The sequence below is a fragment of the Dasypus novemcinctus genome, chromosome 11, assembly GCF_030445035.2.
Source record: "Dasypus novemcinctus isolate mDasNov1 chromosome 11, mDasNov1.1.hap2, whole genome shotgun sequence".
NCBI lineage: Eukaryota > Metazoa > Chordata > Mammalia > Cingulata > Dasypodidae > Dasypus > Dasypus novemcinctus.
Window position 1 is genome coordinate 89,082,051 of NC_080683.1, and position 14,168 is coordinate 89,096,218.

General features: G+C 43.5%; 2 protein-coding genes and 1 pseudogene across 2 annotated transcripts; all 3 read left to right on the forward strand.

Annotated features, from left to right (window-relative positions):
• Positions 1–1,142: 1,142 nt before the first annotated feature.
• On the forward strand, positions 1,143–2,880 carry LOC131280487 (calmodulin-regulated spectrin-associated protein 3 pseudogene; annotated as a pseudogene).
• A 3,943-nt stretch (positions 2,881–6,823) lies between these two features.
• On the forward strand, positions 6,824–7,636 carry LOC101414474 (ret finger protein-like 4B). Its single transcript, XM_004455862.2, has one exon. The coding sequence runs from the start codon at positions 6,824–6,826 to the stop codon at positions 7,634–7,636; it is 813 nt and encodes a 270-aa protein (XP_004455919.2).
• A 5,498-nt stretch (positions 7,637–13,134) lies between these two features.
• Positions 13,135–13,809, forward strand: LOC101414932 (ret finger protein-like 4B). Its single transcript, XM_058307647.1, has one exon. The coding sequence runs from the start codon at positions 13,135–13,137 to the stop codon at positions 13,807–13,809; it is 675 nt and encodes a 224-aa protein (XP_058163630.1).
• Positions 13,810–14,168: the final 359 nt, after the last annotated feature.

Consider the following 14,168-nt stretch of genomic DNA (forward strand, 5'->3'; position numbering starts at 1 on the left):
AAAAATTGTGTATATACATATATATACATATACATATATATACACAAACGATATGGGAGGAAAATGCTACAGAAAATCCAGGTTCAGCAGGGAGTGTGTTTTGTGTTTTAATTTTTATAAGGCAGAAGGGATATAGCCGTAAGCATTGAATGGAATGCATCTGCATGAACTCATGGTTTTGAAACATTCTCATTCAGTAATGAAAGTACCTTTGCTCTTTCTGCTGACACTCTACCTGTTACCAGCGTTCCTCTGGATGAAAGAACCTGCAAGCCTAGCGCTCAGATTAGGGTCCTTTGCATGGCCTTTCACTAAAAGCAGAAAGTGTTCCCCTGAGGGAAGTTATTCATTGTTACTTCTTGAGTCAAGAAAAGCAGGACAGTCTTGTCTATCTCATGGTGGAGAGGCAAAGATGGTTTTGGAGATATCTGAGGTAGTGTTGAGACAAGGCCTTCCCAAAAAAGGGCCTTTCTCAATTGTAAAAATCTTGAAGGTCAGAGCAGAAATGAATGCACCTCCGAAACATTTACTAAATTGTTCCAACCAATTTTTATTGCGTGCCTACCATTCCCAGGGACTTAGGACAGGATGCTAAGCAGGACTGCTAGTGTGCCTAAGCCTAGTGGAGGCTAGGATTATGGGCTCTGGAATCAGTCTGAGTTTAAATCCCGGTCCTACCACTTCTTGCTCTGTGACCTTGGTGAGTTACTAGACCTCTCTGGGCTTTAAATTTATCATGTGAGAGGTTGTGATGATAGCAGCACCTACTTCATATAGCTCTGTAGACTGAATTATATAAAACTTGTGGCAGACTTAGAAAATTCCTGGCATATGTTTAGTGCTCAATAAATGTTATTAACGGGTGGCAGCCACAGATTATTCGAGTGATCACATTCATGAATGTATCATGACCACTGTGCTAGCTCACATGGAGGAAGGTTACAACCACGATGTAAGAGGATAGAATAAGTTTTCTGACCTAGTCTGGGGGGATCAGGGTATGATTCCCTGAGGACTTGGCACCCTGTTCTGAATTGGAAGGGAGCAAGGAGAAGGAATGAGAGTAAGCTTTGTGCCTGGATGTCAGATGAGGCTGGAGAGGAGCCGGGGGCCAGGAGGTCACAGTAGGCGTTTGGTGGGACATGCAGAGGCTCACGGACCAGCAGCAGTGGCTCTTGGCCCAGTCCGAGGCCCCCGGGCCGCTGCAGCCTGGGTCATCCCCGGGGCCAGCACGGGCGCCCAAGTGCTCCTCGCCCATCCCTGCCCGCCGCGCCCCTGCTGCCCGTCGCAGTCCGGGGCCTGGCCCCAGCCCCACATCCCGCAGCCCGCAGCACGCCCGGCCAGCCGAGCTGCGCTGGGCCCCCTGACCAGGGGCTCACGCCACCCCACGACGTGGACAGCCTCCCTCACCTGCGCCCGTTCTCGCCGAGCCAGGTGCCCGTGCAGACGCGCTCCTCTCTCCTCCTGGCTGAGGAGCCATCCCCCGGGCCCGCGCGGCCCGGCCTTGTGGAGATCCCACTGGGAAGCCTGGAAGAACCTGCAGCCGAGCATGAGGGAGAAGGGAGCCCCCCCCCGGGGCTGAGGACTCCCTGGAAGAAGAGGCCTCTTCGGAGGGAGAGCCGCGGGCTGGACTCGGGTTCTTCTATAAGGATGAAGACACGCCGGAGGACGAGATGGCACAAAAGCGGGCCAGCCTGCTAGAGCTGCAGAGCGGCGGGCGGAGGAGGCGCGGCGACGCCAACAGCGGCGGGAGGCGGGGGAGGAGCCGCGGAGGGAGGAGGCTGTGCGGCTGGCCCGGGAGGAGGCGGCCCCCGCCGCGGCCCCCGCCGCGGCCCCCGCCGCGGCCCCCGCCACGGCCCCTGCGGCCCCCTCGGGCCCCGCGGCTGCTGTGCCCTCCGCCCGGGCTGCGGCTGAGGAGGAGGTGGGTCCCCGGCGGGGCTCGAATACGAGCGCAGGGCCCAGTTGAAGCTGATGGATGACCTGGATAAGGTGCTGCGGCCCCGGGCCGCCGGGGGGGGCCCGCTCTGGCTGCGGTGACGACTCGGCCCTGGCCCGGGGCCCAGCCCGCGGCCTGCTGGGCTCCTGGCTCAGCAAGGTCTACGCGCAGTGCCCCCTGTCGCTGTCCACTGTGGCTAACGAGACCCGCGGTAACCTCGGTGTGAGGACACCCCCGTCTCGGGCGCCCTCCCCATGCGGCCTCATGGCCCCGAGCCGTCTGCCTGGCAGCCGCGAGCGCGCCTGGGAGAAGGGCAGCAACGCCTCGTGCCCCGCATCCGTGCCCGAGTGCTCAGGCCCGCGGCTGTAGGAGGAGCCCAGCGCCAAGTCCAACAGGCTCATCGTCCACAGCGCCCTGTCACGCTGCTGCCTGGCGGCCCAGGTGAACGAGCCTCAGGAGAACCGCATCCTCGAGGAACTCGAGAAGAGCCAAGCCAACCACTTCCTCATCCTCTTCCGCGACCCGAGCTGCCAGTTCCGGGCCCTGTGCTCGCTGTCCGGGGAGAAGGAGGAGCTGTCGCGGCTGGCGGGCTACGGGCCCCGCACCGTGACACCGGCCACGGTCGAGGGCATCTGCGAGTACAACTCGGACCGCCAGCGCTTCACCCAGATCCCCGCCAAGACCATGTGCATGAGCGTGGACGCCTCACCATCCAGGCACACCTCTGGCAGAGCAAGAAACCCACCACTCCCAAGAAGGGGGGCAGCATCCCCAAAAAGCCCCGCCCCGGGCGGCCCGCAGGCTGGGCCCCCTGCACCCCGCGTTCGCGGCTCCCCTGGGGGACCGGTGGAACCCTGGGTCCTGTCTGCCTTCCCAGCCTTGTCTGGGTGGGGCTGGGGCCCCCACCCCCGGAAGTTATGTCCTGTCCTGCTGTGAGGGGCTGAGCTGGGAGGTTCAGGGACTCAGTGCTCGGTTCGGCCCCCTCCTCCATCTGTCCTCCCTCACCTCCTTGAAGAGCCCCGGGCAGGCACTGAAGAGGGTGAAGGGGCGAAGGCGCAGGATTTCCATGGCTGGATCACACCTGGTTGCCTGTGTGAGCTTGGCCATTTGGGAGCCCTTGGAGGCTGATTTCAGCCTCTGGGGAAGCCCAGCAACTGCCCTGATGCCCTGCCTGGAGTGGGGGTGGGGCTGGAGTGGTTTTAAGAGAGTTGCAGTCTCTTGTGTGAATGTTGAATGTCAGATAATTTGTTGGAAAGGAAATTTATTTTGACTCAGACTTCCTCACCGGCGCAAAGATAACCCAACAGACCTCTGCCAGAAGAGAAGGCACTGGGAAAAACTGAAGATGCTTAGAAACCACAGAGATATGCAAGCCCGAAGGGCAGAGTCACGTGAGTGTCCTTGCTCCTGGACACTCATCACTCAGAGTCACCCCACACGGTGGAAGAAAGTCGGCCCACGAGGGGTGACTGAGCGCTGCTTCTTTCCTTCCTAGTGGCCTAAGGTCATTGAAATTTACATGGACATTCAGGTTAACACTTAGTATTTTTACAGATTATTTCAGAAAAGGAAATCTGATGACAAAAAACACAACTTGTGTGTGAAACACAAACATTAGTCAATCCCCCCCCCCCAATATTTTTGACAAATACAATGCAGAGGAATAAGACATAAGGAAAAACATTCATTAGGAGGGGTCACAGTGTTACACAGAGATTACAGATGATCAGATACATAACTATGGAGACGAATTGTCCCTGACTTTGTTGTAGCATCAGCCCTCTAAAATAAGTGTACTAGAAGTGGAACTAGTTCTACACATTCTAAGTTTCAAAAATATTCTTTTCTTGGACTTGCCATGTTTTCATAACATATCTCCTTTTGAAGTGAAGTGGCTGGGAGTTTCTCCAGTGGCTTTACTGTGATAATTCAGATAAGTGCTCTGCATTTTCTCCTCTTGATGTATAAATAAAGGGCAGCAGAGAGGAGGAGAGGATATAGGATGGAGAGAAGTAGTTGCCAACCAAAAGGGGAAATGGAAGCTAATTGTGAAAATCTGCCCCACAACAGCTGCTGCCTTTTAAAAATGCAAACTTTTTTTGAGCAAACATACCCTTCCTTTGTAGGGACCCTAGATGTTGACAGGGTCAATTACAAACTCCCTTATCCCCCACCATCATATCTAACTTGCTTATGTGAAAGTCTATTCCTTTTATTAGCCAGGAAGCAATGGAAAAAAACATAATTCCTGATTTAATCTTAAATTGTGAAAATACTAATGATAATTAAAAATTATTCCAAAATTTAAATAAAAATTATTGTGCATATGTTGTCATTGTGATATTAACATATTACAGATAAGTGACAACAAATATTTCCAGCTCTTAAAAAAACATTTCCCCCTGAATTTAGCTTTACCATAAAAATAGAGAATCTGGAAATTAAACTGAGGTTTTCTGGGAAAGGAAGATTTCTCCTGGCAGACAAAATCTCAGCAGAAGCTAGTTAGGGTATGTTTAAGACACAGTCAGAGCTAGGTAAAAAATTTAAAATCACTGGGAATAGGATGCTTTTTATAATTTTGAAATGTATCTTGAGGGCTTCTTAGGTTCTAGACAGTTAGAAAGCAACCTAATTTTTGGCACCAATAATATAGTTTAGTAACTCAAATGGAAAAACATGACAAGGACAACATTAATTTTGAAAAAAGGAAGAAAATTGCTCCATATTTAGTCTGACATATGCCATCCACAGGAATTAGATATGAGATGGCAGAGGCCACACAAAAGGTTGGCCGGGGGCTCATTAGGGTCTTCCTGTTGCCAGGGAACTAAGATTCACTGTTCCGCAGAGTGTGGCACGTGTGGTGGTGCAAAGGCACTCAGAGAGCAGCCCTGCTGGTCCCTCCAGTCCTTCTAGGGCATCTGCAAGGTCCTCATTTTCCCAACTCCGTATCTATGCAAAGTCATATTTTCTTCTCGTACTGACTGTTTTATGTTTGGAAAATGGGAGTGGTATTTCATTTACTTTTATTTTCCAAAGAAGAAGTAATTCCATTACTTATGTTAATATGTAATGACATTATTAATTAAATGATTTATTAAATGTTTCAAGATTTTGCTTTAAATTTTAATATGGAGAGGGAACATTCACATAAAAAAGAAGTTTTGAGGTCTTCATTTGTAAAAGGAAAGAGCATTCTGAGATTAAAATGAAAAGGATTGAGACCTGCTATTCTAGGGGTTTAAGTCTTGGAAATGGAGACAACTGCCAGGTAAAAACACAGTAAAAACTGTGTGGTTGGAGCAGGAGTCCTGTTCCATGGCTCAAGAAGATGAAAACTAGAAAGTTGTACAGAATGGAGTGTGTCTCAGCGAGGAGGGCTCCCTCAGTAAAAGGAGCTCATTTGTTCTATTAACCCCATTTTTCGATGATTGTGTTTTAGGCCTCCTCCTGTGTGACTTTTACTGATCCTTCTACTTCGAAAGTAGATATCATATAATTTGTGGTACAAAATGGGGCGTTGTTGAGAATAAGAGGAGATTATTAATAATTAGACAGGGACAATAGATGTCACTTGCCAGCCACTTCCTTACCCTGTCCAATAATTACATCTAAGGGTAGAAATGCTGAGTCAAGGGATATGAAAGCTGGTTTAGAATTTAATTATGCATAATTATGTTGGAGACTTCCACATCAATGATCACATTAATCAAGAATTGATTAGGTTTCAACAGTGTGTTTCTTAATTGAACAGTAAAAAACATTTTGCTTTTTAAAGTTGAGTTCTGAAGTTAGAGAATCTCATTCATATTCAGGTTTGCTATTATAACTCAAAGATGAAAACTATATTATGGAGTGGGCTTTAATGCCACCACCATGTGCTCAAAAGAGTAGGAGTGATTACCTTTGCTTGATTAGGTTAGTTAACACATTCCAGAGGTAGAGTCTGTGACGTTGGGGGCGTGGTCTGCATACCAATCCCATAAAAAGGCCAGTGCATCAGCTTAAGCTCATTGCTGAGAAGAGCAGAGAGTCAGAGAGAGAGAGGAAGAGGCAGCTGATGTTCAGTTTTACTTACATATATTAAATTTCTTAGAAATTCTGGTGGTTCCTTAGAATCACCTTTATGTGACGACTAGAATAGGATTGACTTTACTTATATGATTGCATTTAGAGCTAGAAATTTTTTATCCCTGAATGATAGAATACCTATAAAGGTGGGAAAGAGACTTTGCCTCTGGATCCTGCTAAAACCAACTCACCCTCACAGAGAAAAGCTGTGGTCAGCCTAAACAAGACCTCACTTGGAGGAATTCAGACAAGGTAAGCTGCAATGTCTGAAAAAGACAGTATCTACTATTTTCTTTTGTCAGGGAACTTAATGAATCCATTAACAATTTCAGGTTTCATATTAGCTTCAGATCTTTTGACATACATATAGATATTTTTAAAAACTATCCATTTACAATTTCAGGAAAGATTAACATGAAAATTTTCATTGTCTTCCTTAACATTACTTGTTAGCACCTTTCTAGGTTTTATGTAGTTTCTACATTTAACATTTGCTTAATATTGCATCATATTGATATAGTATCATTAACTTAATCCTACTGCTATTTTGTTTATTAAATTTTTTTCTGATTTTTTGTTGCCCAGGGTAATATTGAAAGGAAGAAATTTCTTTATATATATATAACACTTTTCTGTTGTCAAATCTAGTTACTGTGCAAAGAAAATGCCCCAACGTGATATGTTAATTTAATTTTTATATTGGATTTAGACACATTTTGGTTATTAAAGAGAAGACTGTAGCAGGCTTCTAGAAGCTAAAAAGGAAATTTCGGCTCAGTTCTGCTGACTGCTGACGAAGGACCTTCAAGAACAATGGCTAAAAGTCTGCAAGAGGAAGCAAGATGCCCTGTTTGTCTGGAGTTTTTCTCCGATCCGGTTTCTCTTTCCTGTGCGCACACCTTCTGTTTTGATTGCATTAAAACTTGGATGCTAGAAAGGGAGACGTCAGCAATGACCTGTCCTCTCTGTCGAGAAGTAAGTGAGAAATCTCCTAAGGAAGAATGGCAAATCCGAGTGTTAACTCTTCTCATCAAGCAGCATGGCGCCCTACTGGAGCAAAGTCTGCACTTAAGTGATGCAATCCTGAGTTTCCAGGAGCATATGACCCTGGATGCTGCTACCGCCAACTCCTTCCTCGACCTTTCCAAAGACCTAAGGACTGTCCAGTGTGGAAAGATTTGCCACAACCTACTGAAAGGTCCTGAAAGATTCACCCATATGGCCTGTGTCTTGGGATCCTCCCGCTTCCACTTTGGCCGCCATTATTGGGAGGTAGAAGTGGGGGAGGGGAAGGAGTGGGCATTAGGTGTCTGCAAGGAGTCTGTGAACAGAAAGGAGAAGAGCATTTTATCCTCGGAGCTTGGCTTCTGGGTTATTAGCCTGAAGGGAAATGCAATCTACCCTAGCTCCTTTCCACAGACCAGAATTCCTGCAAGTCCTGACCTTGACCGTGTGGGAATTTTCCTAGATGTTGACCTGGAAGAAATCAAGTTTTTTGATGTTCGAAATGATGCCCTCATCTATATGCAGAGTGACCTCTCCTCCCTGGAGCCTCTCCGTCCTTTCTTCTGTCCTGAGCAGCCTGGAGATGGTGACAGTGGTACCTCCTTAAGCCTCTACCCATGAAAGTCTCAGTTCTTCATAGAAGCTTTCCAACAGATGAATGAGACTCTGCACCCTGAGAAACATCACAATGACTGAGGGAGAGACAATGCTATAGCATAAAGATTTGGTAGCTTCTGGAGAGTTGGGTAGCTCTCATAGGCTTGTTAGCTAAATATTTGTAGGGTGTTAGATGGCATTAAGCTCTCTTCCCTTGCCTGTAAATGGGGAAAGAATCACAGTAACTGATAATTAGGGACAATACAGCACATTTCTCCTTTAGTAGTTCACACACAAGGATTATTAGATTGTAAATTTATTACTTTATTAGATTTTATGGATAGAAACAATGCCTTTTCCATTATTGTATACCCTTTCTTATAGCATGATGATGTGATAATATTTGAGAATTGTCCATTGTCCATTTAAATAATGGGTTATTGTGGTTATCAAATATAGTATAGAAATATGTTTGGTAACAAGGTGTCAATAGACACAATCAGAAGATATCAAGTTTCCAGAATTGTAAGAGATTCTGAATGTTTTGGAGTTACAGAAAATGAGAATGACTGTTCTGAAGCCTGAAATCCTGGCATGCCCACCAGGTGCAATTTTTGATGGAAAACCTCCTGCACATTCTGTGAGCTTTGATTTGAAAACTTAACAATCATGTTATATCTTCAACTAACATTCAGTAATAATTGTTTTTGAAGACTTTTGAATTTGTTACTTTTTATTAATAGAATGTTACATTATCTTGCAATTAAATCAATAAAATGTTTGTTGTTTTGATGTTTACTTTATTCTGTTTGGTGGTATTCAATCTGATATACATTTACCCTCACGCCCAGGCCTTTACCTTCCTCACTCAACACATTCCCTTTATTCATGACAGCAAGTACCCACACCCAAGTCTTATACTCTGTCATAATATCTCTCTTGCAAACCTTTCAGGACTCTTTGAATTATCTTTCTTCTGATTTACAGAGTCAACCACTTTTGGGTAGACACTTTGCCAAGTTGGGCTGGGTTCAGTCATATTATGAAATCTGGCTCAAGATCTTTCTCAAAGAGATGCAGAAGTGTGGTCTCCTTTCCCTTTCCAATGATACTGGGGATGAGACATTCTTTTTTCTTTTGATCATTTAACACTGCCTTAAATACCTATTTATTAAAGTACTCTGAACTTTCTCAGTTTAGTTACCATCTCAGACTGTATAATATGCAGAGAGTGATGCTCTTTATCAACTCCTATGAAAGTTGTTCTGTTTTTTGCTCAAGTAGCATTTGTATCCAATACTCATTTCCTTCATTTCTTTGATTAGTGATTATTTTCAGGTATTTATCTCTCCAACTAAATGCAACCTCCTTGAGGATGATGCTATCTATACAACAATCACATCTAGGAGGGCTTTAAGTCAACTATTCTTTTTGCAGGTAAAGGATTGCCATTTAACAATTTATTCCATTTTGACATTTTTGCATAAGATGTACTAGATACTGGAATAGATGATAAATTAAATTCACTCTTTGCACTAAGTGCTCAAAAAAATCATCCATTGTAATGAATTGATTGGTGCCCTGAGATTTAAAAAGAATAGAAAATCGTCCATTGTAATGAGTCGATTGGTGCCACGATGGTGCAGTGTTAAGAATTACATGCAATTAGCCCAACTTTGAAGGATCCTTCCCAAGGAACTGTTGCCCATGAAGGGATAGAAAAGATTAGGAATCACCAAAAGCAGGAGGGGCAGGGGCAAAGGATGTTGCCAGTGCATTCAAAAGCTGGAGGTGAAAGAATTAGGGAGTGTGTAATTAAATAGGGAAATGATTTGCTATGCAAGTTTCACTGAGTCTTTTGTTTCCAAAGAACCAAGACTCACTGTTTCTACATGGAGTGCGGCATTTGTCATTGAGCAAAGGTGCCCAGACAGTGGCCCTGCAGTTCTATCCAATCCTTTTTGGAACCTGCAAAGTCCTCCTAATTCCATCTCAATATGTGTGGGAAAGCATGTTTTTGTCTCATATTTTCAATAAAGTAACATATTGCAACAAAGTGAGCAGAGGCACATGTGGAGAATCCAGTTATACTTTCTTAAGCCAGGAATGAAAGGTTTACAAACATGTAAAACATTGGAACTCCTCTCACTGAACGTTTTTTTATTCTGGAAAGTAAAGTAATTTTTTTAAAAAAAGATGATATTTATGTTAATACATAGTGACTTTATTACATAAATGATCTCTTAAATAAATATTTCAAGATTTTGTTTTATTTTTAATTTTGAGAAGTCACATTCACATAAAAAAGTAGATTTGCTTCTTCATTTTTAAGAGTAAAAGTTTCTGAGATTAAAATTTGAAAGTGTGAGTACTGCTGCTGAAAGGATTTTACTCATGGAAATGAAGACAGAAACCAGGTAAAAGCATAGTGGTTGGAGCAGGAGCCCTGTTCCAAAGCTCAGGGAGGTGAGAATATTGTGCAGAATGGAGTGTATCTCTGTGGATGGATGTGTTTATTATAGGCTCCCTCGACAACAGGAGTCCTATGACCCATCAGTTCCCTTTTTTGATGTTTGTTTTAGTCCTCTTCACTTAGAAATTTTACTGTTCCTTCTACTTCCAATTAGGATACCTTATAATTTATGGTCCAAATGGGGGCGCTTTTGAGAATAAAATGGGAGGACATTAGTAATTACATGAGGACAGTAGGTTTAAACTGGTGATATCATTCTCATCCTGTCCAGTAACTACATACAAAGGTAGAATTGCTTAGTCAAAAGATATTAGAGCTGGTTTAAGTTCTGTTTATGCATAATTATATCAGAGACATCCACACCAATGATTACATTAGTCCAGATGTGATTAGGTTTCAAGTGTGTTTTTGTAATTTGCATGGTAAAACATTGTGTTTTTTTAAAGTAGAGTTCTGAAGTAAGGGAATCTCATTCACGTTCAGGTTTGCTATTTTAACTCAAAGATTAAAACTATACTATGGAATATAGAGTGGGCTATAATGCTACCATCATGTGCTCAAAGGAGTAGTGTGGAGGACATCTGTTTGATTAGATTTAGTTAACGCATTTCAGAGGGCAGAATCTGTGACACTGGGGGTGTGGTCTGCATTCTAGCCCCATCAAAAGGCCTGTGCATCAGTTCAAGCTCATTGCTGAGAGGACAGAGAGCCAGAGGTAAGCAAGAGATATCTGAACTTCAGCAACTCAGTGAAAGTCTTCAGCTCAAGGTAAGCTGCTCCTTCACTCTGGGATATTTCCATTGTCCATTTCTGTAACTTTGGTCACAACATCTTTTTTAAAAATTTCTTTGTCTTTATTAGTAATGGAAGTAAATGTAGCATTGAGGTGGAGAAAGTGGCCATGGTAGCTGCTGAGGGTGGGGAGTAGGAAGAAGAGATGTGATGTGGGGGCATTTTCAGGACTTGGAGTTGTCCTGGGTGGTACTGCAGGGACAGTTACTGGACATTGTATGTCCTCCCATGGCCCACGGGTGGACTGGGGGGAGAGTGTAAACTATAATGTGGACCATTGACCATGTGGTGCAGCAGTGAACATCTTTTCCAAATGCCTTCACTTTCGGATTTAAGGAAGAAATTTTTCTTTGTTGGCACTGTATGGACCCCATCAGACTGGAGAATCCTAGAGGAACTGGAAAGCTTCTAAAGACTCCAAGTTCCGTGTAGGCACCTATCCTCGATATGGATATCATATTTGTATCTCCAGGGTCTAGATGAGACTGGGAGCTTCGAAGGCTCTTAATAAGTATTTGTTGGATGGAGATGCGTAGATGTGTTCCAGGATGCAGGACAGTTCTAGAAACCCATTTTCCTAGGCTGGCTGTAAAGGTGAACTTTATCTTTTTGTAATTATATATATATATATTTTTTCTGTTCCTTGTTCCATCTCTGAATGTTACTCCAGCCTCAATGAAATACGTGATTTGTGAATTCATAGTAAGATGGCGTGCTAGCTATTACTCAGTGTATATCCTTTTGGGGGATGATCCCTAGTTCCTACCCCATCAGAAAGTACTGATCAGCCTTAATGGCTATCTTTTGTCTATGGTTCAAGCATGGACACATCACATATGCCCAGCATGTCAGGGTTAGCTCCCCCAAATACAGGGCAACCATTTTAGCAAGACCCAGCAGGAGGATGTCAGTGTACCAGAAGTTCTCAAGTTTTGGAATAATTGGGATAGCTGGAGGGCAATGTCATAAACACCCATTTGGGTAAAGCTCATAGAGGATTATTTCAGAGAAGCTGAAACCAATAATTAATATGTTTAGTCAAAGTCACTCAAGCCTTGAATTGTTGTATAAGAGTGCTTTAAACATTTTCTCTGGATGATATTTTTTAAATTATTTTTAAATTTTTATTTTCTTAAAGATTTATTAATTTCTCCCTGCTTCATCATTTGTACTCACTGTCTGTGTATGGTGTGCTCTTCTTGTTTTTAGAAGGCACTGGGAACTGAAACTGAGGTCTGCCATGTGGGAAGGAAGCACCTAATGACTTGAACCATCTTCACTCCCTCTGAGTGATATTTTGTCCTTAAAATTGATAGTATAATAAGTATGATTTTGCAGTGAGTTTTACTGGTTTTACTCACATACTTTAATATTCTTTGAAATTTTAGTGGTTCTTTAGGGTCACCTTTATGCGCTGACTAGAGTAGGATTGACTTTAGTTTTATGATTGCATTTAGATATATAAATTTTTGAACCCTGAATGGGAAATTACCTAGGTAGAAAAGGAGACTTTGCCCCTGGATCCTGCTAAACCCAGCTCAGCCTGCACAAAGAGAAGCTGTGGTCAGTCTAGACAAGAACTCACATCGAGGTATCCAGACAGAGTAAGCTGAAATGTCTGAAAAAGACTATCCACTCTACTATTTTCTTCTGATAGGGATCTTAATGAATCCTTTAAAACAACAATATCAGGTTTCATGTTAACTTCAGGCCTTTTGATATACATATAAATATTTTAAAATACTATCCATTTACAACTCAGGAAACATTAATTTGAATATTTTCATTATCTTCTTTAATATTACTTTTTGCACCTTTCTAGGTTTTACCTAGTTTCTACATTTAATACTTGCTTAATATTGCATCATATTGATATACTATCATTAACTTAATCATACTCATTTTTTGTTTATTGAATTTTCTTCTCATTTATTTGTTGTTTAGTCTATTTACTATGTTAAGATAATGCTCCAATACAATGTGCTAATTTAATTTTTGTTTTGGATTCAGAAACATTCTGGTTATTGGAGAGCAGAGCACTCCAGATTACTTCCAGAAGCTAATAAAGGGCAATTTCAGCTCAGTTCTGCTGACTGCTGACGAAGGACCTTCAAGAACAATGGCTAAAAGTCTGCAAGAGGAAGCAAGATGCCCTGTTTGTCTGGAGTTTTTCTCCGATCCCATTTCTCTTTCCTGTGCACACACCTTTTGTTTTGATTGCATTAAAACTTGGATGCTAGAAAGGGAGACGTCAGCAATGACCTGTCCTCTCTGTCGAGAAGTAAGTGAGAAATCTCCTAAGGAAGAATGGCAAATCCGAGTGTTAACTCTTCTCATCAAGCAGCATGGCGCCCTACTGGAGCAAAGTCTGCACTTAAGTGATGCAATCCTGAGTTTCCAGGAGCATATGACCCTGGATGCTGCCACTGCCAACTCCTTCCTTGACCTTTCCAAAGACCTAAGGACTGTCCAGTGTGGAACGATCTTTCACAACCTACTGAAAGGTCCTGAAAGATTCACTCACGTGGCCTGTGTCTTGGGATCCTCCCTCTTCCACTTTGGCCGCCATTATTGGGAGGTAGAAGTGGGGGAGGGGAAGGAGTGGGCATTAGGTGTCTGCAAGGAGTCTGTGAACAGAAAGGAGAAGAGCATTTTATCCTCGGAGCTTGGCTTCTGGGTTATTAGCCTGAAGGGAAATGCAATCTACCCTAGCTCCTTCCCACAGACCAGAATTCCTGCAAGCCCTGACCTTGACCGTGTGGGAATTTTCCTAGATGTCGACCTGGAAGAAGTCAAGTTTTTTGATGTTCGAAATGATGCCCTCATCTATATGCAGAGTGACCTCTCCTCCCTGGAGCCTCTCCGTCCTTTCTTCTGTCCTGAGCAGCCTGGAGATGGTGACAGTGGTACCTCCTTAAGCCTCTACCCATGAAAGCCTCAGTTCTTCACAGAAGCTTTCCAACAGATGAATGAGACTCTGCACCCTGAGAAACATCACAATGACTGAGGGAGAGACAATGCTATAGCATAAAGATTTGGTAGATTCTGGAGAGTTGGGTAGCTCTCATAGACTTGTTAGCTAAATATTTGTAGGGTGTTAGGAGATGGCATTAAGCTCTCTTCCCTTGCCTGTAAATGGGGAAAGAATTACAGTAACTGATAATTAGGGACAATACAGCACATTTCTCTTTTAGTAGTTCACACACAAGGATAATTAGACTGTAAATTTATTACTTAGATTTTATGGATAGAAACAGTGCCTTTTCCATTATTGTATACCCTTTCTTATAG

Excerpts from the sequence above, each read along its gene's own strand:
- LOC101414474 (XM_004455862.2), top strand. The coding sequence starts at position 6,824 with ATGGCTAAAAGTCTGCAAGAGGAAGCAAGATGCCCTGTTTGTCTGGAG.
- LOC101414932 (XM_058307647.1), top strand. The coding sequence starts at position 13,135 with ATGACCTGTCCTCTCTGTCGAGAAGTAAGTGAGAAATCTCCTAAGGAA.